The sequence below is a fragment of the Scyliorhinus torazame genome, chromosome 14 (genome assembly GCF_047496885.1).
Source record: "Scyliorhinus torazame isolate Kashiwa2021f chromosome 14, sScyTor2.1, whole genome shotgun sequence".
NCBI classification, from domain to species: Eukaryota; Metazoa; Chordata; class Chondrichthyes; order Carcharhiniformes; family Scyliorhinidae; genus Scyliorhinus; species Scyliorhinus torazame.
Window position 1 is genome coordinate 34,430,992 of NC_092720.1, and position 26,253 is coordinate 34,457,244.

Consider the following 26,253-nt stretch of genomic DNA (forward strand, 5'->3'; position numbering starts at 1 on the left):
AATAACTTATTGGAATTAAGAATCAAAAGCTTAGTCAACGAGTAGAATTGGTTGAGGATCAAACATTCAGAAATTCAACACAGCATTTGGGCCTAATTTTTTCAAATCAATCCGCATTTGAGAACATTTTAAATCATCAGTCAGATAGTGTGTGTAAAAGCAATACATGGAGGAGAGAGGCACTGATGTAAATGTGTTTTGCTTTTCAAAAACAACTATCAAAACCCCCTCATTCACTATTAATTACCAATCTTGATGATCTGGTTTGGCTGAACTCAATCCCAGGTGACACTTTAAATTGAGTCAATGGTGAAGCGCGAATCTACGTGGCAATCGTTTTACGGTGCTCTCTTGGCTGTTGGTACACTCTTGACAGTGTTGCAGTTTTTTAAAAAGCCCCTTAATAGCAGTCACCATTTAATTAATAATATCGCAAAACGGATGTTTTTACTGCGAAAGAAGTTGCCTGAAATTATACAAATCTGTGAATATTTCTTTGCCCAGTCCAACTGGAACACAACCAGTATTTATCTGGTGCCTGCGTATTTTTAGAATTCTAAAAGCAGCAAGTATTCCGTGGTCAAGTGAGTTTGGTGCTTCAGTTTCATTATAGACTGTACTCCCAGTGATTTTAGTCTGTGAGTGATAAATGCACAACATTGCTGGAATCTTAATAGACCTATAGGGATGTTCCATATCTTCTTCTCTCTTCTTGCAAAATTAAATTATTAAATATTGGAGTCACTGAAGATGAATAATAACTTACAATGCCGAGAGCACAGTATTTTTATAAATTGAAAAGGGAGATGTGTGATTGCGGCAATATAAGATGTCAAATGCCTGACCTGCTGCACTGCGCCACATGGTCTGTCTCCAATTTCACTATTTCTATCAGACTCTTGGCACTTGTAACTTGCCTGCTCTTCCCCTGCAGGTTCTCAGTGGATGTGGCACGGTGGCATGGTAACAAAGGGGTTAGCACTGCTGTCTCACAGCTCCAGGGTTTCGATTCTAACCTTGGGTGAATGTCTGTGTGGAGTTTACATGTTCGTCCCGTGTCTGCGTGGGTTTCTTCCGGGTGCTCAGGTTTCCTCCCACAGTCCAAAGATGTGCAGGTTAGGTGGATTGGCCATGATCAATTGCCCCTTAGTGTCCAACAGTTAGGTGGGGTTACGGGGATGGGGCAGGGGAGTGGGTCGAGGTAGGGTGCTCTTTCTGAGGGTCAGTGCAGACACAATGGACCGAATGGCTTCTTCCTGCACTGTGGGGATTCTGATTTTCTGTTTTGATTCACACATTTGGTCTGTCTGGCCCCATATTGTCCATCATAGATTTAATGTTGGTTCTTCCATTTGTTCATCACGAAAAGGCATTATCATTGGCAGCCTTTTTCTATGTTAGGTGATAGATATGCAGCAAATAAAATCCACTGGGGATGGGATAATGTCAGATGATGCACGCTAATGGCTAAAGAGACCAATCCATGCAAAACGATTCAGCCACAAATTCTGCATGTGAAGTGGTTTCCTGGTGTCACTGTGGGTTGTTGTTTTCAGTGCCGGCGCCTGATGCCCAAGGCATTGTAGCCAATGATCATCATGGTGACGCATGCTAGCCCACAGGGGATGTTGTCATTTCCCTCTGCCATCAGCTCGTGTCTCCCATGTGAGAGAAAAAAAGTTCAGGGCCTTCATGACACACTTGCAAACATGCTTGTGTGTCATGGAGGCCCTCAGGCAGCACAGTGGTTAGCTCAGTTGCTTCACAGCTCCAGAGTCCCAGGTTAGATTCCTGGCTTAGGTCACTGTCTGTGCGGAGTCTGCACGTTCTCCCCGTGTCTGCGTGGGTTTCCTCCGGGTGCTCCGGTTTCCTCCCACAGTCCAAAGATGTGCAGGTTAGGTGGATTGGTCATGATAAATTGCCCTTAGTGTCCAAAAAAGGTTAGGTGGGGTTATGGGGATACGGTGGAGGCGTGGGCTTAAGTAGGCTGCTCTTTCCAAGCGTCGGTGCAGACTCGATGGGTCGAATGGCCTCCTTCTGCACTGTAAAAGAAAATCTAAAAAAAAATCTAAATCTATGCTTGAAGCGATGCTATCGGCATCCTATAGTTCTGGCTACCTCACTATATAGAAAATCATTAGGTATGCAACTGTCATCCATCTTGTGAACATGCCCAGGCCAGCAAAATTGCTTCTGTTTGATGGGAACTTTGCCTTTGCGAGGACTGTTGCATTTGTGATGTTGCCCTTCCATGAGATACCCAGAATGTCCTGTAAAGTCGGTGAAGATGAAAGTTTCCATTCTCGAGAGCAGTAAGTTGTCCATGTTTCACAGCCATACAACAAGGTGCTGAGAATACAGCCCTCCTCAACCAGCATCTTGGTCCTAAGGAATGTCATTTCTTGTCATTGATGTAATTTCCCGCACAATTGAATGGTGGTATCTGTTTTCCCCATGCGTGTATCAAATTTTGTAGCAAGGGATAGATTGTCTGTCACTGTGGGCCTGCATTTGATTTCTTGATGTTTGTGGTCAGGGTGAACAAGTTACTGGCACGGGAGAGTCAATCAGACCTTTGTAGCTGCGTTTCCTTGTGTGGCATGGTAGCACAGTGGTTAGCACTGTTGCTTCAAAGCGTCAGGGACCCGGGTTCAATTTCTGGCTTGGGTCATTGTCTGTGCGGAGTCTGCACAGTCTCCCTGTGTCTGCGTGGGTTTCCGGTTTCCTCCCACAAGTCTCAAAATACATGCTGTGTACCCGAACATGCGCCGTCGTGTGACGACTAGGGAATTTTCACAGTAACTTCATTGCAGTAAGCCTACTTGTGACACGAATAAAAATTATTATGTGAGCGACCAGCACAGCATTACTAATGCTGAGCAGTTCTCGGATAAGATGTGCAGGTTAGGTGGATTGGCCATGCTAAATTGCCTCTTAGTATCCAAAGACCTGCAGATTAGGTAGGGTTGCGGGGATAGGGAGTGGGCCTCAATGGGTGCTCTTTGGGGGGGTTGGTGCAGACTTGATGGGCTAAATGACCTCTTTCTGCACTGTAGTGTAGCCACCTGGGTTGGCCAACTCCCGATGTAAAATGGAGAACAGCAAAGGCTGCAGGGAAATTCAGCCAACACAGGCAGAAACCAGCAGGTGTAAGTTTACTGTGTATTATACTCTGCAAAAGCCCAGACAGCATCGATACAAGCAGCCATCTGCATAATAATGTAGCAGCCATCTACATACTAATAAGCAATCCCCGGGAACAATCGCAACATTTGGGACAAACAAAGCTAAGCCAGACTCCCCAGCGCCAGCAGGAGCCAACACAAAAGAGATTAACGAACACCTCAAGACCGTCCATCGATCAGGGAACCGCCCCAGTATTGGAGAAATCAAACCAAGCGATTGGAACAAAGTCCAATCACCTGTAACCAGGTACGGTGTCCGACCCGAAAGGCGGGAAGCCCCTGGAGACTATAACGTTAAGTCCCCACGTTCAAATTGTCCTTCTTGGGGCTTCCGGGTGCGGCGATGACCAGCTAAGTCGCACGTTTCGGCAGCTCCCGGTGGAACGGACTTTTGGGCTCTTGATAGGAGCCCCAACGGCAATTTTAACGGCTAAAAACACCTTGCGGTAAACCAGAAGGGAATTCCCCCTGGACACGGATGGAAAAAGGAGAGGAAAGTGGCCGGATTGCAGCGGATCCTTTGGAACAACGGCAAGGAAGGCAAGCAAAAACCAAGATGGCGTCGGAAGGTGGCAGTTTCATATGGGGCCCTGAACAACAAGAGTTCTTGAAATGCTGCGTGGAGGAGATAAAAAAGGAAATGAAGAAAGAGTTGTTGGCCCCGATACTACAGGCGATCGAAGGGCTGAAAGAGGAACAAAAGACCCAGGAGCAGGAGCTTCGGGTCGTGAAGGCGAAAGCAGCCGAGAATGAGAACGATATACAGGGCCTGGTGGTGAAGTCGGAGATACAGGAGGCACACCAGAAACGATGTGTGGAGAGGTTGGAGGCACTGGAAAACAACGCAAGGAGGAACAACCTGAGGATTCTTGGCCTTCCTGAAGGTGTGGAGGGGGCGGACGTCGGGGCATATGTGAGCACGATGCTGCACTCGTTAATGGGAGCGGAGGCCCCGACGGGTCCGTTGGAGTTGGAGGGAGCGTACCGAGTTATGGTGCGAGGATCGAGAGCAGGAGAAACTCCCAGAGCCATAGTGGTGAGATTCCTCCGTTTTAAGGATAGAGAAATGGTCCTTAGATGGGCGAAGAAAACTCGGTGCAGTAAATGGGAGAACGCGGTGATCCGCGTTTATCAAGACTGGAGTGCGGAGGTGGCGAGAAGGAGGGCGAGCTTTAATCGGGCCAAGGCGGTACTTCACAAAAGGAAGATAAAATTTGGAATGCTGCAACCGGCAAGACTGTGGGTCACATATCAAGGGAGGCACCACTACTTTGAGACGGCGGATGAAGCCTGGACTTTTATTGTAGAAGAAAAACTGGAATGAGTGGATTATGAAAAAGAACGTTTGGACAAAGTGGTGGGGCGAATGGGGGGGGCGAAGAGGGGTTTTATGTTCTAATCCTGGTATGGTAACTTTTCTTTCTCCCACAGGTGGTGATGGGGGGAGGTGGGGAGGGAGAGGAGATGGGGCGTTGGCCATGGGAGGCGGGGCCGAGGGAGAGGCGCGGGCTTGGTTCCCGTGCTATGATAATTATGGCGGGAATAGAGAAGCAGGAAGGAGGGGGCGTCGCACGGTGCGAGCCGTGGTCACGGGGGGAAGCCGAGGTCAGCCAGAGTTTGCTGACTTCTGGGAGCAACATGGGGGGAGTAATTACGCTAGCGGGGGGTCTAGCGGGGGGGGGGTGGGAGGGGGGAATTACTGGGTTGCTGCTGCTGGGGAAAGGGGGGAGTGGGTACGGGAGAGGATGGGCGGGGGGGCACCGCCTGGGGGAGATACAGCTGCGTGGGAACTGGGTGAGAAGCTGGAAAAAGATGATGGCTAACCGGCAAGGGGGGGGGGGGGGGGGTGGGAAGCCCCCCAACTCGGCTGATCACGTGGAACGTGAGAGGGCTCAACGGGCCGATAAAGAGGGCACGAGTACTCGCACACCTTAAGAAACTTAAAGCAGATGTGGTTATGTTACAGGAAACGCACCTGAAACTGATAGACCAGGTTAGGCTGCGCAAAGGATGGGTGGGGCAGGTGTTCCATTCGGGGCTGGATGCGAAAAACAGGGGGGTGGCTATATTAGTGGGGAAGCGGGTAATGTTCGAGGCAAAGACTATAGTGGTGGATAACGGGGGCAGATACGTGATGGTGAGTGGCAAATTACAGGGAGAGATGGTGGTTTTGGTAAACGTGTATGCCCCGAACTGGGATGATGCCAACTTTATGAGGCGAATGCTAGGACGCATCCCGGACCTAGAGACGGGAAAGCTGATAATGGGGGGAGACTTTAACACGGTGTTGGAACCAAGGCTGGATAGGTCGAAGTCCAGGACTGGTAGGAGGCCGGCAGCAGCCAAGGTGCTTAAGGATTTTATGGAGCAGATGGGAGGTGTGGACCCGTGGAGATTCAGTAGACCTAGGAGTAAGGAGTTCTCGTTTTTCTCCTATGTCCATAAAGTCTATTCGCGCATAGACTTTTTTGTGTTGGGTAGGGCATTGATCCCGAAGGTGAGGGGAACGGAATATACGGCTATAGCCATTTCGGATCATGCCCCACACTGGGTAGACTTGGAGATAGGGGAGGAAACAGGAGGGCGCCCACCCTGGAGAATGGACATGGGACTAATGGCGGATGAGGGGGTGTGCCTAAGGGTGAGGGGATGTATTGAAAAGTACTTGGAACTCAATGACAATGGGGAGGTTCAGGTGGGAGTGGTCTGGGAGGCGTTGAAGGCGGTGGTTAGGGGGGAGCTGATATCAATAAGGGCACATAAAGGGAAGCAGGAGAGTAAGGAACGGGAGCGGTTGCTGCAAGAACTTTTGAGGGTGGACAGACAATATGCGGAAGCACCGGAGGAGGGACTGTACAGGGAAAGGCAAAGGCTGCATGTGGAATTTGACTTGCTGACTACAGGCACTGCAGAGGCACAATGGAGGAAGGCGCAGGGTGTACAGTATGAATATGGGGAGAAGGCGAGCAGATTGCTGGCACACCAATTGAGGAAAAGGGGAGCAGCGAGGGAAATAGGGGGAGTGAGGGATGAGGAAGGAGAGATGGAGCGGGGGGCGGAGAGAGTGAATGAAGTGTACAAGACATTTTATAAAATATTGTATGAAGCTCAACCCCCGGATGGGAGGGAGAGAATGATGGATTTTTTGGATCGGCTGGAAATTCCCAAGGTGGAAGAGCAGGAAAGGGTGGGACTGGGAGCACAGATCACGGTAGAAGAAGTGGTGAAAGGAATTAGGAACATGCAGACGGGAAAGGCCCCGGGACCGGACGGATTCCCAGTTGAATTTTACAGAAAATATTTGGACTTGCTCGCCCCGGTACTGACGAGGACCTTTAACGAGGCAAAGGAAAGGGGACAACTGCCCCCGACTATGTCTGAAGCAACGATATCGCTTCTCTTAAAGAAGGAAAAGGATCCGCTACAATGCGGGTCCTACAGACCAATTTCCCTCCTAAATGTGGATGCCAAGGTCCTGGCCAAGGTAATGGCAATGAGAATAGAGGAATGTGTCCCGGGGGTGGTTCACGAGGACCAAACTGGGTTTGTGAAGGGGAGACAGCTGAACACGAATATACGGAGGCTGTTAGGGGTAATGATGATGGCCCCACCAGAGAGTGAAACGGAGATAGTAGTGGCGATGGATGCCGAGAAAGCATTTGATAGAGTGGAATGGGATTATCTGTGGGAGGTGTTGAGGAGATTTGGTTTTGGAGAGGGGTATGTTAGATGGGTGCAGCTGTTGTATAGGGCCCCAGTGGCGAGTGTGGTCACGAATGGACGGGGATCGGCATATTTTCGGCTCCATAGAGGGACAAGGCAGGAATGTCCTCTGTCCCCATTACTGTTTGCACTGGCGATTGAGCCCCTGGCGATAGCGCTGAGAGGTTCCAAGAGATGGAGGGGAATACTTAGGGGAGGAGAAGAACACCGGGTATCTTTATATGCGGATGATCTGCTACTATATGTGGCGGATCCGGCGGAGGGGATGCCAGAAATAATGCGGATACTTGGGGAGTTTGGGGATTTTTCAGGGTATAAATTGAACATGGGGAAGAGTGAGCTGTTTGTGGTGCATCCAGGGGAGCAGAGTAGAGAAATAGAAGACCTACCGTTGAGGAAGGTAACAAGAGACTTTTGTTACCTGGGGATCCAGATAGCTAAGAATTGGGGCACATTGCACAGGCTAAATTTAACGCGGTTGGTGGAACAGATGGAGGAAGATTTCAAGAGATGGGATATGGTAGCACTGTCAATGGCAGGGAGGGTGCAGGCGGTTAAGATGGTGGTCCTCCCGAGATTCCTCTTTGTGTTTCAGTGCCTCCCGGTGGTGATCACGAAGGCTTTTTTTAAAAGGATAGAAAAGAGCATCATGGGTTTTGTTTGGGCCGAGAGTGAGGAAGGGATTCTTACAGCGTAGTAGGGATAGGGGGGGGCTGGCACTACCGAGCCTAAGTGAGTATTATTGGGCCGCTAATATTTCAATGGTGAGTAAGTGGATGGGAGAGGAGGAGGGAGCGGCGTGGAAGAGATTAGAGAGGGCGTCCTGTAGGGGGACCAGCCTGCAGGCTATGGTGACAGCCCCATTGCCGTTCTCACCGAGGAACTACACCACGAGCCCGGTGGTGGTAGCTACACTGAAGATTTGGGGACAGTGGAGACGACATAGGGGAAAGACCGGAGCATTGGGGGGGTCCCCGATAAGAAACAACCATAGGTTTGCCCCGGGGGGAATGGATGGGGGATATGGAATGTGGCAAAGAGCAGGAATAACGCAACTGAAAGATCTATTTGTGGACGGGAAGTTCGCAAGTCTGGGAGTGCTGACCGAGAAATATGGGTTGCCCCAAGGGAATGCATTCAGGTACATGCAATTGAGGGCTTTTGCGAGGCAACAGGCGAGGGAATTCCCGCAGCTCCCGACACAAGAGGTGCAGGACAGAGTCATCTCAAAGAAATGGGTGGGGGATGGTAAGGTGTCGGATATATATAGGGAATTGAGGGACGAAGGGGAGACTATGGTGGACGAACTAAAAGGGAAATGGGAAGAAGAGCTAGGGGAGGAGATCGAGGAGGGGCTGTGGGCAGATGCCCTAAACAGGGTAAACTCGTCGTCCTCGTGCGCCAGGCTAAGCCTGATTCAGTTTAAGGTATTACACAGGACACATATGACTGGAACACGGCTCAGTAAATTTTTTGGGGTGAAGGATAGGTGTGCGAGGTGCTCGAGAAGCCCAGCGAATCATACCCATATGTTTTGGTCATGCCCGGCACTACAGGGGTTTTGGGTGGGGGTGACAAAGGCGCTTTCAAAAGTAGTAGGAGTCCGGGTCGAACCAAGCTGGGGGTTGGCTATATTTGGGGTTGCACAAGAGCCGGGAGTGCAGGAGGCGAGAGAGGCCGATGTTTTGGCCTTTGCGTCCCTAGTAGCCCGGCGCAGGATATTGCTAATGTGGAAAGAAGCCAAGCCCCCGGCGGTGGAGACCTGGATAAATGACATGGCGGGGTTCATAAAGCTAGAGTGGATTAAGTCCGTCCTAAGGGGGTCGGCTGAAGGGTTCACCAGGCGGTGGCAACCGTTCGTCGAATATCTTGCGGAAAGATAGATGGGGGAAAAAAGAAGGCAGCAGCAGCAGCCCAGGACTTGGGGGGGGGGGGGGGGGGAAGAGGGATGGGGGTGGGGGGGGGGGTATAGCCTGTGACAAGGCAGTTGCCAATTAGGGCTAGTTTTCATTTTTGTTATTTAATATTTATTTATTTGTTGTTTTTTGTTTATATAAAAAAGGTCATTATTATCTGTATTGTTATAATGTTGTGTAAAGGATGCACAATGTACTGTGTTGGTTGACCAAAAATTTTCAATAAAATATTTATTAAAAAAAAAAAAAAAAATTGTCCTTCTTGACAGGGTCACTCAGCAACGCGAACCAACCCTTGAGAGTGAACTGTCCAAGCTGCCGCATCACTGAAGTAAGTCTCAAGTCGACGCTCGCTACGAGATAGGCGCTCCTAGCTACCAGTCCATACCAGCTTTGAATCCCGCAGTTTCAGAATCCGAACGAAAGGCCATTTGTTCCCCTGACCTGGTGGGCCAGTCCAAAGCTAAGTATAGGCCTGTTAGTTGTAGAAGTAGCTTAGAAGTAGAATTTATGCATGAGTAGCGATTTACTGTGTATAATAAATGTGCTTTGATTTGAATCTTACTAATTGGTGTGTTGAGTTATTGATCATTACTTGAACTTGAACCTCGTGGTGGTATCATAAAGATACCTGGCGACTCGAGGGCAAAGGTTATAAAACAGAGCCAATTGAACCAACCAAAAGTTAGCAACAGTAGGGATTCTATGGAAATTAAATAAAGGTTAAATTAAAAAAAAAGAATAAGGCACCTCCAACAGTGCACGTCTTTGCACATTATTTTTATGGGTCTGCTCTGGATCACCTGAGCATGTTCCTCAATCTTGCCAGGCAGGTAAAAAAATCTACATTTTTTCTAAAGGATCAACTACATTTTTGGAAATACATGACTTGTTTTTATAAAACGGGTGGAGTATGTTGAATACAAAATACTTATTCTGTATTTTCTTTCCCCTCTAAAGCATTCTGCATTTTGTTGGTGCATGGCTTAAGAGTTACTGTCTCGAATGTGTTTACTTTTGTGTCTGCCATACTTGCAATCAATTGAATTTAAAAGCAGTGTATAGCCCAATTCAAAACAAACGCAGCCGCAGATTGGTCTGCTGCTCTGGAAAAGAATCTCATTTACAAACAGCACAATGCAGGTGGAATGGCTTCTTAAAAATTCATTCTGACGGGATTTATCCCCCATCCCGAATTGTCCTCGAGTGCTGCCATCATATTTTAGCAGCTAGCTATTAAAATGTAACCTCTCTCATTTCTGAGCCAAAACTTTGTAAAAGGTCACATAGAGTAACACAGCCACAGAAACTCCCGAGGCAGAAAAATGGTAATGCTCACAAACAGACCGCAAAATCATCGAGGCTTTCGGTGCGAAATTTAGCCAGTCTCAAAATATTTGCAGTGCAAATATTTTTAGGCCAACAGTACTTGCTGTATAAACTGTTGATTTCAAGCTGACTAAAGGTGATGGCAGGAGTGCCTGTGGACAATGTCCGTACTGTTTCCCTCTGAGATTTAGAATTCAGCTCAGGCTGGTGCTCGCAAATCAAAATGGCAAACGTCAACATATGTAGATCAATGGCATTATCTGGTGACCTGCACAACAAAGCTTGGATCTTTTATTCTACACTGCTCCCTTACAGCTGCAATGTAATGAGGGCAAGAGGCACACCAGATTTATAGTTCTGAAGTTGGGGGGTGAAAAATAAATGCCCTAACAAAATCTATTAAAAAAAACACTTTTCATTATATGAAATACTGAGCGGGGAAAATACACAACGATGCTGGAAAAATGAAGAAGCGAGGTTGCTATGCAGCTGCATGCTATCAGACAAAATAGTTGGACGTTGGTTTGCGCATGCAGTATCTCATCTGTGCTATCAGGGGAAACAAAGAAGGGTGGGCCAGGTATTGTCCGACAAAGAGAGAAGGCAAATGAAAGGAAAGCAAATCACCCGCGGGCCATCTCTCATATGTCCCGACAACTGGTTTTAGAGTACTGTTAACAGAAACCTGGAGCTGGTCGCTTGCCCAACTTCCAGGCACCGCGCATTCTAAGGGCTGAATAATTCGATAAGGTGAAGGCATTACCTGCAGTGGTCCCAGGATGGAGCTAGTCGTGTACACAAAGAAAAGCCGCAGGTAACTGAGAATGTTGCCAAAAGCGAACAGACCCTCAGCCACTAAAGTGGGGTGGAAAGCATCCCAATCCTTCCGGTCTCCAATCGCATGAAACTAGAGAGACATTGGAAAAGTTCACAGCTTGCATGAGAAATAACATGATTCACAGATCACTCTTACTTTAGAAAAAAAAAATGTTTATATTTTGCATGCTCTTTTGTGATATCCTACTTCCCAAAATAAATACTTAAAAGGATTTGGTGTAAAATCTGGTTGCTCATTAATATATCTTTAGTCTGAGAGACAAAGTTCTTTCTGCAGTGCAGAGTTGGAATTCTATAGAACAATCCTCTATAAACTTATGAGTCCCTAATACAAAAAAAAAGAGGACATCTAATGATCATCTTCTCATTAGAACGGAGAAGGATGAGGGGCGACTTGATAGAGGTTTATAAGATGATCAGGGGAATAGATAGAGTAGACAGTCAGAGACTTTTTCCCCGGGTGGAACAAACCATTACAAGGGGACATAAATTTAAGGTGAAAGGTGGAAGATATAGGAGGGATATCAGAGGTAGGTTCTTTACCCAGAGTAGTGGGGGCATGGAATGCACTGCCTGTGGAAGTAGTTGAGTCGGAAACATTAGGGACCTTCAAGCAGCTATTGGATAGGTACATGGATTACGGTTAAATGATATAGTGTAGATTTATTTGTTCTCACGGGCAGCACGGTAGCATTGTGGATAGCACAATTGCTTCACAGCTCCAGGGTCCCAGGTTCGATTCCGGCTTGGGTCACTGACTGTGCGGAGTCTGCACGTCCTCCCCGTGTCTGGGTGGGTTTCCTCCGGGTGCTCCGGTTTCCTCCCACAATCCAAAGGTGTGCGGGTTAGGTGAATTGGCCAATGATAAATTGCCCTTAATGTCCAAATTGCCCTTGGTGTTGGGTGAAGGTGTTGAGTTTGGGTAGGGTGCTCTTTCCAAGAGCCGGTGCAGACTCAAAGGGCCGAATGGCCTCCTTCTGCACTGTAAATTCAATGATAATCTATGATTAATCTAGGAAAAAGGTTCGGCACAACATCGTGGGCCGAAGGGCCTGTTCTGTGCTGTATTTTTTATGTTCTATGTTCTATTTTAAAATAATGTTGCTGCACTCTTTGGGTGAGGAACCTAGGACTGTCGTGTCTGCATTTTACATGCTAGGTTTGACGTGCATGAGTAAGTAAGAGTGGAATCCACCTTAAGCACAAAACCCAATCTATGCTCTTGTCACTATTTTTGCCCAGCCCTTTTCAATCAATATGTGGGGCCCCGGAGTTCGAATGGAGAATATGTGAGCCCATCAAAACTGGGCTTAGGTCTTTGCTTTGTGGATCCTATTTTCTGACTCCCAGTGCACTTAAATTTAGGGCTAGTTTTGTGCAAACATCACCCTCACTGAATCATTTCTCATCTGGCGCGACATTTAAAATTATGTTTCAACTTTTAACATTATTCTAAATAATTTGACTTTTCCACCACATTTTCACCACTACCATGTTGTCTGTAAAAGAAAAAATGGGAAAATATGTCATTTGAAACATGGAAGTCTGGCAATACCTGACCTAAGGTACATGAGAGAATGTAGGGAAAATCCCATGAAGGGTTAACAGCAGCTGCAAAAGGTTTTGAAATGCAGATAGCCTTTATCAAACAGGCATTAAGAAAACAGCTTGCGACTATTCAAGCTGTAAAACTGATGAATGTCTTTTAAGTCACAGCAGATTGCACTTTTAGTTATATGGAAAAAAGCAATATTTCGCACCTTCTTTGATTATTTTAGTAAGCAGTTAAAAAAGAATTGCTAGGATTTTCAGTTGAATTGGGTGACAAATGTTTAGGTGTGAAATTCTGCTGACACCAGATGAATATGGGAAGCGGGAGACAGCGTGACAACGGGAACACACGTTAGCCCCAAATCGGAGTCAGAGTTCGGAGCTGGGGGCACTATTTGATAATAAAGCAACTTTAGAAATGACAGAAACCAGATGTAACACCCCTCTGGGATCAAAGCACTTTTGAACATCACAAAGGAAACAATGTAATCAGAGTTCGATGAGCTGAAGTCTTGCTCAATATGAATACATAGTTGTGTTAGAAATAATTCAGATTAAAGGTACCTTGTACAATCAAGAGTAAAATAGTTACTTTACGATAATGTCATATAAACTCAATAACTGCTAGAAGGGGAATATAAACCCTAAAAAAGGGGACAACCAGCAGAATCAGCCCTCATAGCTCGGTCATGGGAAGAATAGAGCATAGCAACCGAGCCGAACAGTGAATCCATCTGAGGAAGACCAAAAGTTAAAGAAGAGAGATTGTCAAGGTGGACTTGAAGGTCTTTTCCACCAACCAGGAGAATACAGAAGCAAGATCTTTTTACTTTTCTGTAAAGACAGTGATTGCATCTTTTAAAAGGAAAAATAGAATAGTAAAATAACTTAAAAGTTTTAACCTGAAACAATGGTTATTACAAAGTCTACTTTACTTACTTAGCAATGCGGGACACAGGATCGATGCTACGAAGTGGTAAGTAGATAAAATTCTTCTATGAAGATATGGGTTATACCGGGGGATAACTTAGCACCCACCAAAGTCTACATAGGAGTCAGGGAGTGAGAATCCCTGTCACCATTTAGAATGCCTTATTGACCCTTTTTGGTATTGGGGAATTCTAAGAATAGTGGTGTTTTTTTTTACTTCATGTCGTGTTGAGACCTGGACCTCACTACGGCACCTTTGTGCTGCTTCTCCATTTCACTGATTTCAGTGTCCAACCAGCGGTAAACATGCTACTGATTGGCTGGATGCAACAACAAAGGGCACATGCCACAAAACACTAGCACCATTTAATGCCAGCCTGTATTGCTTAATGCTAGCCTGAACTTCACAAAGAGGAGGTGCAGCAACCGCCTAGGCACTCATACCAGAACTGATTCTGGCCTGATAAACGTAAAATGGCATAAGATGAGAGGGTACAAGCTCCAGGTTTATTAAATGACGCACTGGAGATAATGGTGGAGGAGAAAGGGGATTAACGGAGAGACGTCCTGTATCTACAGGATGCCAGGAAGCCCTCCAGACACACGATGAGAAGGCAGTAAGAACAGAAAGCCGTGGATGTCAAAGCCAAGAGTCAAGTCCTGAAAACTCTCAAGTGAGTGGTCAAAGTCAGTGAGCACACTGTCCACTGCCAAAGCTTACCAACTATACCACCAGATTGGTGGGAGGTAAAGTGCCCGTCGCCTTCCTGATTCCCACCCAATAAAGCCGGAGGCAGGAAAGGTCGAGAATGACCTTCCCGCCTGGAGGATAATTTCTCTTAGGTGGCCAATGTTGCTAACTTTTGGTTGGCTCTTAAATGTTGCCCGTTGTATCTTTACTGAATTTGCTCGGTTTCTATAACCTTTGCTCTAGAGTCGCCAGGTATCTTTATGATACCACCAAGAGGTTCAAGTTCATTTACTGATCAATAACTCAACACACCAATTAGTAAGTTTCAAATCAAAACACATTTATTATACACAGTAAATCACTACTCATGCATAAACTCTACTTTCCAGACTATTCTCTATCACTAAAAGGCCTATACTTAGCTTCGGAACTGGCCCACCAGGTATGGGGAACAAATGGCTTTTCGTTCGATCGGAGTCTGCAGGATTCAAAAGCTGGTATGGACTGGTAACTAGGAGCGCCTATCTCGTAGCGTGCGTTGACTGGAGACTTACTTGGTTGATGCGGCAGCTTAGGCAGTTCACTCTCAAGGGTTGATTCGAGTTGCTGAGTGACCCTGCCAAGAAGGACCAATTGAACTTGGGGACTCTACTTTATAGTCCCCAGGGGCTTCCCGCCCCTTTGGGCGGACCCCGTACCTGGTTCCAAGTGATTGGACTACATACCGATCACTTGGATCGATTTCTCCAATACTGGAGCCGTACTCTGATCGCTGGGCGGTCCCTTAGTGTCCGTTGGCCTTCCTTTGTCTTGGCTCCTGCTGGTGCCGAGGAGTCTGGCTTGGCCTTATTCACCTTACATGTTTCAATTGTACCCGGGGATCGCTCATTAGTATGCAGATGGCTGTGAGTTTCAGTGCTGTCTGGGCTTTTGCAAGTTCTAATACACAGGATTTCTGCACTTGCTAGTTTTTGCCTGTGTTGGCTGAATTTCCCTGTAGTCTTTGCGGTTCTCCATTTTAAGTCGGGAAGTGGCCAACCCAGGTGGCTACACCAATTACATAAAAGCTTGTGGATGGGCCTGCTCGGGAATGGGCCCTCCTGACTGGACACCTTGTGGTGCGTGGAGGGCCCTCTGCTGCCAAGTGACACCCCAGCTGAAAACAAAAATTCCATCCCTCCAATACCACCCTCCTTCCCTCCCTCCCTGGGGCCTTCCGGAGCCCGTGCCAGTCACCTGCGTTTCGGGACCACCATCCGGGCTGCTGCTCTGGAGACCGCTGCAGTCCCAACCTTCGCCACCACTCCTGGCGGCACTGTTGTCACGGAAGAGCAGCTAGTCCTCTGAGTGACCATTAGCTCTTGGAGGCGGGTTGTTTGCTTCTAAAGGTGTGGGAGCCCCGGTGGCACATAGTTAACTGTCTGACTGACTTACAATCCTGTCAGAACTTCCGGGAATAGGCACAGTGGGTATCCCTCAGCTTTGCACCTGGAAGAGGAACCGCTGTAACCATTAAATACAGACCATGGTCAGTTATATAACATGACGGGCAAATCACCCAAACAAATTTCATGATACCCATGGCAAAAATTTAACGTTGCTCAGTGTTTCGCACCTGACCCGGATGCGCGTGAAATTGTGCGAGAAGACATCAGGTGTATGTCCTGACATCATCGTGCACTCGTGTGATATTCCAATCAGCAGGCTTGTGCGGGAGTCGGAAATGTGCCCGCTGATAATTAAGTAGCCAGTTATACATCGTCTGTCTACTTTTACAGTTGGTGGGCGGGACAATTGGCCAGGCTGCCTTCACCTTTTAGCTGCAACTTTGATATAGGGTCGTGACAAAATATCAGGGCTAAAATAAAATTTTAAAAGTGTCTGGGACTGAGGTTTTCAGAGTTCTGCTGTCAGGTGTTTGAACGTGCTGCCTCAACACAGTTTGGTGTGTTCTTTCACCACATTTCATTTGTAGAGGTCCGTAGCTCCTGGAGGCAGCATTGCAACAGCTGTCCGCCTTGAGGGACTCCATTGGAAGCGGCAGTCCAAGCCCTTCTTTTTCTTAGCAACTCTTCCCGCCCCCTTGGCAGCACTGAGCCTTTCTCAGAGCATGCTTCACACTTGCCGCCCGGTAATTGGCTAGCCAGCGTGAAATCACGTTCCAGGGCCGATCGCGATGGAAGTGCAATTCGTGTCCCCTTTCGGGCCTACCAAGTTGCAGCATGAGCGCCCAATGGATGCAAAATTCAGGCCTATGTTGCAGGACATAGTGGTCCACAGCCAGAACGACCTTGAGGGAGGAGTTAGCCTGCTTGCATGTCCTAACTTCCATGGAGAAGAAAATATTGATCATAGGGCAGTACGGTGGCACAGTGGTTGGCACTGTTGCTTCACAGCTCCAGGGTCCCAGGTTCAATTCCCGGCTTGGGTCACTGTCTGTGCGGAGTTTGCACGTTCTCCCTGTTTCTGCGTGGGTTTCCGGGTGCTCGGTTTCCTCCCACAGTCCAAAAATGTGTAGGTTAGGTGGATTGGCCATGCTAAATTGCCCTTAGTGTCCAAAAAGGTTAGTTGGGGCTACTGGGATAGGGTGGAGGCATGGGCTTAAGTAGGCTGCTCTTTCCAAGGGCCGGTGCAGACCCGAAGGACTGAATAGCCTCCTTCTGCGCTGTAAATTCTATGATTACTAGCACAGATATTTCTGCGGCTGTGGCCTGTAGCACCCTTCTCACATCCTGCCTCCTAAGATTTACATGCTACAGATAGTCTAAGTATGCACCTCTTACTTTACTCCGCAACCCCAGTCCTTCCACCTCTGCATAACCTCACGGTTCTCCTTCCTGATACGCAAGAAGTGCAAACTGACCAGGCAGCGGAAGAACGGAAAGAAAAACAGTGATGATGGAGACACGCCTTCCCTTGATTTTACAACGGCAGCCACCAGCTACAATTCTGACACTTCCCGTAACGTAGAGGATAGCTTAGAGTTGCTATCTGCAGGGAGTGAGACACTGGACACAAGTAGTCTTTAGCCAGGGTAGGAGGCGAGTTAGCACACGTACCAACTCAATGCAGAGCATGGTCACACAGGAGATATGCCGCAGGGGACTCCAGTGGGCAGGTCAACGGTATGACCTACAGAGGAACATTGATGGATATGCACAATAAAATGTTTGGGGCATTGGAAAGTCTGCCAGAGAACCTCCAGCCAACGTTAAGGAGCACAGTGGCATCTAGGACACAGTTGGGACGGGACTTTACGCGAAGCTTAGGTCCCATTCTTTCCAGCATGGAAGTGATAGCCAACTTTATTTTCCCTCTTTCATGGGATGTGGGGGTTGTTGACAAAGCCAGCATTTGTTGTCCAATCCTAAGCGGAGACATTTTAGAAAGCAGTTACGAGTCAACCACATTTCAGTACATCTGGAATTGTAGATGTCAGAACAGTTAAGGATGGCAGGCGTCCTTCTATACAATCTGGTGGTTTCATGGTCACCATTACTGATTTGATCGTTTTTAAAAAATTCAGATTTATTTGAAGAACTGAATTTAAATGTCCCAGATGTCATGGTGGGAATTGACCTCAGATCATTGGCCCAGGTCTCTGGATCATCAATCCAATAACATAACCCATTAACAACTGCAACCACTAAAATCCATTTGCAAACCCAACCATGATGTGGCATCTGATGGCCCACGTACCAATTTCTATTGCAGTCTAAGTACTTAACATTTCAATGCTGCAGTGGAAGCTCAGGTTTGTACCATCATGACAACGAGCAAAGGAACTTGCCAGGCTGTCACATCAATCCAGCAAACTGTCCTCCACTTGGCCCTGGACAAGTGGTGGTGACTCCATGGAGCACGAACCTGTCGTCCTCTCCCGGGAAGGCATTATTTCTTCTCTGGGAACTCCACCCGCCCATCTGCCGGTTAGCCTGAGATGGCAGAGTCTGTAGTCAAGCCTTCTAGGCCCAGAGATGCTTGCAGTCTTCCTCCAAAACCATCTGTAGTCTTCCCCAGTGAAAGTCAGCTCAAACTCCCCCCAAGTGTGGCCTTGCCATTCTCACCTGTACAACTACAGGAGCGATGAACAGAAGTCCAGCACTTGCCCATTGGGAAGGAATAAAAATCTAAAGGAAAACCACCCTTGCATTTTCTTCACACCATTAGTCACACATAGGGTGGCGCAGTGGTTAGCACTGCTGTCTCACGCTGCCTAGGACCCAGGTTCGATCCCAGCCCTGGGCCACTGTCAATCTGGAGTATGCACATTCTCCCCGTGTTTGTGTGGTCTCACCCCTACAACCCAAGGATGTACAGGATAGGTGAATTGGTCATGCTGAACGGCCCTTAATTGAAAACATAATATATGTGCAGCATTGGTACAGGTCCGGTAATAAATGTATGGGCAGGATTTTCCAGAATGGAAATTCCCACCAAAGTTAACAGACTTTTAACAGCTCCCGGTCGTGCCTGCGACGATGCCCACCCCTGGCAGGCTGGGAAATTACCGGCCTACATGCTGACCATTGTCTGATTATTCTTACAAAGTGAATCAAAAATCTGGACAGGACATTCTGAAAAAATTCCAAGCAGTGATTAAGTTCTTTCCCACAAGATAGGAAAACATTGGACGGCGAATCAATCCAGACTGCAGCCACATTCCTTGACGTTGGTTACACAAAAGTTTTGGCAGGATGTCGATGAACAGGTCATCTGTCTGCCCTCGCTGCAGGGGAAATGACAGGGCTCTGTGATAAATAGTTTCATGGTGGATGAATAGTACATTCTTTTTTTGAAATGCCCAGGCCAGAACTTCCTTGGGAGCGGCAATCGCAGTTGGATTGCTCCTTTTTTACTTAGCCAGGTTGGGAGCTGCACATGTCTCGCTTGCTGTTCTGACCCGGGCCTTGCGAGGAATGTGGAGCCTACCTGGTTCTCAAGTCCTTTCAGCACAGGACTAGAGCATTGAGGGAAGTGAAGCCACCCCCACCTTTTAAGGCACCAATTGCTGTGATGCAGAAACGTTTAAGGATCTCAGCCACTTTGAGAAGCTAGGGAGAAGCCAAGAGCGTACGGTAAGTGGGTTTTGACAGGTGGGATGGATGGGGGAAGGGGGGGGGGGGCGGGGGAGAAGAGGTCTGAGGATGGGGATGTAGTCAGGGGTGGTAGGGTTAGTCGACGGGTGACAGTACTGGACAATTACTGTGCAATCCTTGGGTAGCGACTTCTGAAGGGTCCTCCAGTGCATCTTCTGTGGTACCTCCGGGGTATGGTTCCCCAGGGAACAGAAGGTCTGGCTCAATATTTCCACTTGTCTAGCAGTATTTAACACAGTTAGACTATACAACACTGGCTTTCTGATCAGATTCTCCCGTACTTGTCTCATTTTTCACACATCTCCGTTCCGTCAATATGAGCAAACAGATTTCACATCCAAACAGAAGGCAGACCCACCCTTCTCCCTACTCAACTCTTGTTTACCTTATTATGAGCCACAACTTTGAGAGCAAATGTTGCTAAATACAAGGAATTCATGACAAAACTGAGTTGATTTCGAGATTCCTCCATAAAATCTTCAAGTCCATCATACCACAGCCTCTTCACATCTGACCACACCATTCCTAGAGACAAATTATACATTAGCACATTCCAGAGAAGGAACGATACATTTAAACCATTGAGTCAACAATGTCTGGGTTTTACCCACTGCATGCAGAGAATAATGACTGTATATTTCAATGTCACAATTGAATACTGGTAGTAATACTATCACTACTATGCAACATTTCTCAGTTTAAAAACTGCAATTTCATTCATAACAAATGCTCAAAACAAGGGGCACTTTATTGAACTTAAATAAAATTGTCTGGATATTCTTTAAAGGCTTATGCAAATTACACAGTTTTCAATTTGGAGTTAAAACTGAACAGATCTACTGACTATACATTTTATTCACTGACTATCGATAGATTATTCGGCAGATTGGTATTTTTTGTCCAAGTTCATTTAATGCATTTAGGTGTAGGAACTAACTTCCTGCTTTGCACAACCTACTGAAATATCTCAGTAATACCCCACCCAAAGCAATTGCTTTTTAAGAATATGTTCACTATGAGGCTACATTTCATCTTCCCAATCTTCCTCCTCCCCTTAGGATTTTATTCCACTTACGGGTTCTTGCCTGGTGTTACACCTTGTGCATCCAAATGACAGTCTTGTTTCTACCCTTCCTACCTTTTATGTCTCAAATAAAATCTTGTGACAACACTTTTAGATTCCCCTTTCAATTCTCCCTCTATGGAGTCCACCCTTCCACATGTGGAGTACATTCAGATTCTTTATGTTAGAAATAGTATTGTGATGAATGTTAGAAATTGATATATATTGTATTTCACATTTGAGGCAGTAATGTTAATAAAAATCCTGGTTTAAAATACATACAGGCAGTATGTTTGCTAAAGCCTTAATTAAAGATTTGTCAAAGGTAAGACAATCATTCATTCCAACCAATTACATGGTTACAGATAAAGGGCTAATGGAACATTGTTTACATTTTGGATGATTCCCTGGAGTGTGGATAATTTATGAAGGATTGTATTAAGTCCTAGCTAAGCAGGTCATGGAGCTTAGTGGAATACAGATGATGCAATTAATGGGAGGAGCCAGGTCTTTCTGTAGTTTTGCAGTCTGTTATAAGATTTTAAATTGAACAGCAGTTTGCCATAGGATTTGAGTCTGACAAGAAGTGTACTGGATCTGCTCTTGAAAGGGTCTCTCTCTCTCTCAAAGTATTTACACAAAGCAAATAACCTGTTTTGTTAACTTTATTTAAGTGGCATTCAAACCTTATTGGGTTGCTTAATTGGAATTAATAGCAGGTATAGATAGTAAGTTGAAGTTTTTCCTTTTATTTAAGAGCTGCTTAACTGTTAATTGTAAAGCTATTTCTTTGATGTTAGTGTGGTTAATTCTTGTGTTTAAATTATTAAAGTTTGTTTTAACATAAAAGATATCTATTGGTCAGAGTCATCACTCCAAGGGTGATGTATCCTTTCCTCATTGTTTTAAAAATAGAAAAACTGTTTTGGGTACCCTAACAATTGCCGTTTTAAAAATAGAAAAACTGTTTTGGGTACCCTAACAATTGCCGTCCGGCCCGATATCCTAACAGTATGCAGATGGAAGCTGATGTTGTTGCCACACTACTACCCAGCCTACTGCCAGTGATGGCCTTAACCAGCCACCAGGCAGGGTACTGAAGACCTCCTGTGGACACTTTATTTAACTTTCTCCCTATATCCCTCCAGAGTTTTTGGTCCTCCATCTGCTATCATCAGTGCATCAACACATCCGAACATGGGGAGAGAATTCAATCTGTGCCCCATCGAACACAGTTTTGCAATCCATCCCATCATGCTAAAATGAGCACAAGTTTATCCTCTCTGTGATTGCTTGTCACTGTAGACATAAAACTGACAATTTGGAAATAAAACTAGACACGGTATCTACTTCTAATCACCACAGGTAATGTTAAGACAGCTTCTGGTACAGAGAAAACAGTTTATATTATTGTATGAAACTGAATATCAAAATTCAGAGAGCCAGACATTTGACCTTACTCCAAGAACAAGTTCTTAATTGGCTTCACAGCTCCAGGGTCCCAGGTTCGATTCCGGCTTGGGTCACTGTCTGTGCGGAGTCTGCACATCCTCCCCGTGTGTGCGTGGGTTTCCTCCGGGTGCTCCGGTTTCCTCCCACAGTCCAAAGATGTGCAGGTTAGGTGGATTGGCCATGATAAATTGCCCTTAGCGTCCAAAATTGCCCTTAGGGTTGGGTGGGGTTACTGGGTTATGGGGATAGGGTGGAGGTGTGGACCTTGGGTAGGGTGCTCTTTCCAAGAGCCGGTGCAGACTCGATGGGCCGAATGGCCTCCTTCTGCACTGTAAATTCTACGATGTCACTAGGTGTGATATTGGCCATAATCTCTGGACCTAATTTAACAGATGAGATTTTCAAAAAGCTCAATAAAATCTTCCGGAGAGACAAAAGTAATTTCAAATAAAGACTTAGGGAATAGGAAAGTGTTCACCGCATTGATATAAATAATAAAATTAAAATATAATTGAAGCATACTGGTTAACAATGATGTAAAAAGTAATTGCATTACAAGTTGGGGGCGGCACGGTGACATAGTGGTTAGCACAGTTGCCTCACAGCTCCAGGGTCCCGGGTTCAATTCCAGCCTCGGGTGACTGTCTGTGTGGAGTTTTCACTTTCTCCCCGTCTGCGTGGGTTTCCTCCGGGTGCTCCGGTTTCCTCCCACAGTCCAAAGATGGGCAGGTTAGGTGGATTGGCCATGATAAATTGCCCCTCAGTGTCCAAAGGGTTAGGTGGGGTTCCTGGGTTAGAGGGATAGGGTGGAGGCAATGGCTGAATTAGGGTGCCCTTTCCAAGGGCCGGTGCAGACTTGGGCCGAATGGCCTCCTACTGCACTGTAAATTCTATGAATCTAAAAGTTTTATACCATAACTGTGGTCTAAAAACACTGGAGTTTGAAAGTTCGGTGTGCAGTACGTTGAAGAGGAGCGTAGCATTTTGCACAATTGTTTTGAAACAGAAGTTTTGCCAGGAACACACATTTGTTCATTTTGCTTTCTGGAAGCTCTAGAAGTGTTATCCAAAAGTACCTGCATTAGAATTCTGCTCAACTAACATGTATAATGGGTACAAATGGTACACTATTAGCCCAGGAACTTGTGGCAGTTTGCAGCCTGTGGGAAAATTGTAGGGTCAGCAAAGAAGACATAACTGATTCACCAACAACTGTCTTCAGCTTAAAGCTAATGGCACGAGAAGCAACCTAACAACAACCAGAGGTTAAAGCATGGATGATAACATACCCAGATTTCTGGAAGGATATCTGAAAGCAAGTTTTAGAGCTGTAAAATATTTCCATGGTGCGAAATAAGAATGCATATTGTTACGAAACCCTGAGCTAATGCGCGGTCAATTCCAGACCCCCAGAACCCAGAGTCCCAACACAAGTGAATTAACCAATAATTCAGATAAAATTTCTGAGATCTTTGGCCCTTGATGCTCCAATGACTTGCAGGCACCAGATTTGTAAGTGAAACACAGCAACTGTTTATTTATAACAAAAATATTGATGAGACATGCAATAATTCAGGCAACAAATTTACTATTCCCCCCCCCCTCCCTTATACCGTCCCACCCTCTACCCAATCACACACAAGACAGACATACACAGAGGGAGGGGAAGGGTAAAAATAATAAGAGGATTAATATGAAATGGAAGAGGAGTGTCCTGGCTTCAGATGTTGAAGTCGTTGCAGCAGCAGGTTGTCCTCACAGGATGCGGAGCGATTGAAATCACCGGTTAGATTGCCCATCTTCTGGCAGTAGCATTCAGTCAGAACCCCCAGGCTGTAGGGTTTCCTCTGGGGAGTCACTTCAACTTTTATTACCCTGGGACTTCATGCAAAATTCATTCAAATGGTCTGTGTAACTCCTATTTGCTTTCAGCTCCACCAGAATGACCAACAGCCATTCTGAGATAAGAACAGAGCTGCCCACATGAGAGTTTAAAAGGGTTTTTAAACAACAGATCCTGCCTTCAGATGACAGCTTGTCTGGATTTCCTTAAGATTTTCTTTGTCTCCCCTCAAACCCAGTTCTCAGCCTGGGCTTTACTCTTACTTGGTTTCTAGACTTACCAGAATATCCTCCAGCTTTACTGAGAGGAAAACAGGGTCTCCAAATGGGTGCTTGAGAGAGGTTTACCCTTTCAGATAGAGAGAAACTCAACGAGCTTGCTTCAGCTCTTGAGTTCAAAACAAAATGAAAACTGGAAACACAGAGCATGATCCTCCCAAAAGGGAACAAAGTCCCCCAGCGAGCGCATTTAGCCACATTTTTCCCAACGCACGGAGTGCTGAGAAACACACAGCGATGCGGTTGATTCTTCCCTCCTCTGAAATGGCCGAGCAAGTCACTTAGTTCAAGGATAATTGGGGATGGGCAACAAATGTCCACATCCCAAGAAGAATTCTTTTTTAAACTGCAAATTTTGCCATAGTACACTCTGTTCCTTCCTCCAAATCATTAACATATGCTGTGAAGAGCGGTGGCCTTCGTACTGATCCCTGTGGCACTCCACTAGTTACGGCCCTCCAACCGGAGAAAGACCACCTTGTCGCTATTCACTGCTTCCTGTTCGTTAACCAATCTTCTGTCCATGCCACAACATTACCTCAAACATTATCTTGCGTAGAAGCCTTTTGTGTGGCACCTAAAGAAAGTCCTTCTGAAAATCCAACTATACAACATCGACTGGTTCTCCTCTATCTACTCGAGTTGATACCTCTCAAAGAACTCTAGTAGATTTGTCAGACATAATTTCCCCTTCATAAAACCAGGCTGACTCTACTTGATCAGATTATGAATTTCCAAATGTACTATTTTTTCCTTAATAATCAATTCTAATATTTTTCCAATAACTGACGTTCGACTAACTGGCCTGGTAGTTGCCTGCATTTTGCCTCCTACCATTTTTGAATAAGGATACCACATTGGCAGTTTTCCAATCCTCTGGTACAGTTCCAGAATCCCAGGATTTTGGGAAAATGATTACCAATGCATCCATGATCTCTGCTGCTACCTCCTTTATGATCCTGGGGTGCAAACCATTAGGTCCAGAGGACTAGTCAGCCTTTAACCCCATTCGTGTGCCTAAAACTAATTCTCTGATTCCGGTGACTGCATTTAATTCCTCCCCCATATATTTTACTATTTCTGGGATGCTTGTAGTATCCTCCACAGTAAAGACCAATGAAAAATATCTATTTAACTCCTCGGTCATTTTCTTTTTCGCCATGATAACTGCACAGTTTCATTCTCTAAGGGGCTTCTCTTCCTTTAACAGTACTTAAAAAGCTCATTATTTGATTTTATGTTTCTGGCTAGTTGGCCTCAGTTTATTTTCTCCTTCCTGGTTATTTTTTAGTCCACCTTTTCTGCTTTCTGAATCTATCCCACTCGTCTGGCCCACCATTAACCGTTGCCAGTTTATATGTTTTCGCTTTCAACTTATAGATAGATTTACAGTGCAGAAGGAGGCCATTCAGCCCATCGAGTCTGCACCAGCTCTTGGAAAGAGCACCCTACCCAAGGTCCACACCTCCACCCTATCCCCATAACCCAGTAACCCCACCCAACACTAAGGACAATTTTAGACACAAAGGGCAATTTAGAACATAGAACATAGAAAATACAGCACAGAACAGGCCCTTCGGCCCACGATGTTGTGCCGAGTCTTTGTCCTAGACTAATCACAGATTATCATTGAATTTACAGTGCAGAAGGAGGCCATTCGGCCCTTTGAGTCTGCACCGGCTCTTGGAAAGAGCACCCTACCCAAACTCAACACCTCCACCCAATACCAAGGGCAATTTTGGACATTAAGGGCAATTTATCATTGGCCAATTCACCTAACCTGCACATCTTTGGACTGTGGGAGGAAACCGGAGCACCCGGAGGAAACCCACGCAGACACGGGGAGGACGTGCAGACTCCGCACAGACAGTGACCCAAGCCGGGAATCGAACCTGGGACCCTGGAGCTGTGAAGCAATTGTGCTATCCACGATGCTACCGTGCTGCCCTCAATACCCTCCTTAAATTCCTTGGTAGGTTCTCCCTCCCCTTAAGAGTCTTTCCTCCTCATTGGGATGTATTTTTGCTGGCAGGTATTAATTATCTCCCCAAGTGTCTTCCCAGACCGCTTGCTACCTTGGCATCAGATTTGACCCCAAGATAAGCATCCAGCCACGTGTCAGTGACATCACTAAGACCATCTATTTCCACCTGCGCAAATCGCCTGATCTTTCCCTCGCCTCAGTTCATCTCCTGATGAAACCCTCATTCGTGCCTTGGTCACCTCTAAATTATTCCAACCCACTCCTGGCTGGCTTCCCATATCCTGCATTCTGTAAACTAGAGATCATCCGAAACTGCTTACTTGGACCAAGCCCTGTTCACTTATCACCCTTTTACTGCATTGGCTCCCAGTC

At 46.2% G+C, this 26,253-nt stretch overlaps 1 protein-coding gene across 3 annotated transcripts in view; it reads right to left on the bottom strand.

Moving 5' to 3' along the window:
- trpc1 (transient receptor potential cation channel, subfamily C, member 1) overlaps nt 1–26,253 on the bottom strand; it is a 118,641-nt gene that overhangs the window by 21,906 nt on the left and 70,482 nt on the right. For all 3 annotated transcript variants that reach the window (XM_072473900.1, XM_072473899.1, XM_072473901.1), the window contains 2 exons: nt 19,647–19,786; nt 10,917–11,060 (listed from right to left, as the gene is read on the bottom strand). In XM_072473900.1, the coding sequence (XP_072330001.1) occupies nt 10,917–11,060; nt 19,647–19,786 (284 nt within the window). The remainder of the gene's footprint in view (nt 1–10,916; nt 11,061–19,646; nt 19,787–26,253) is intronic.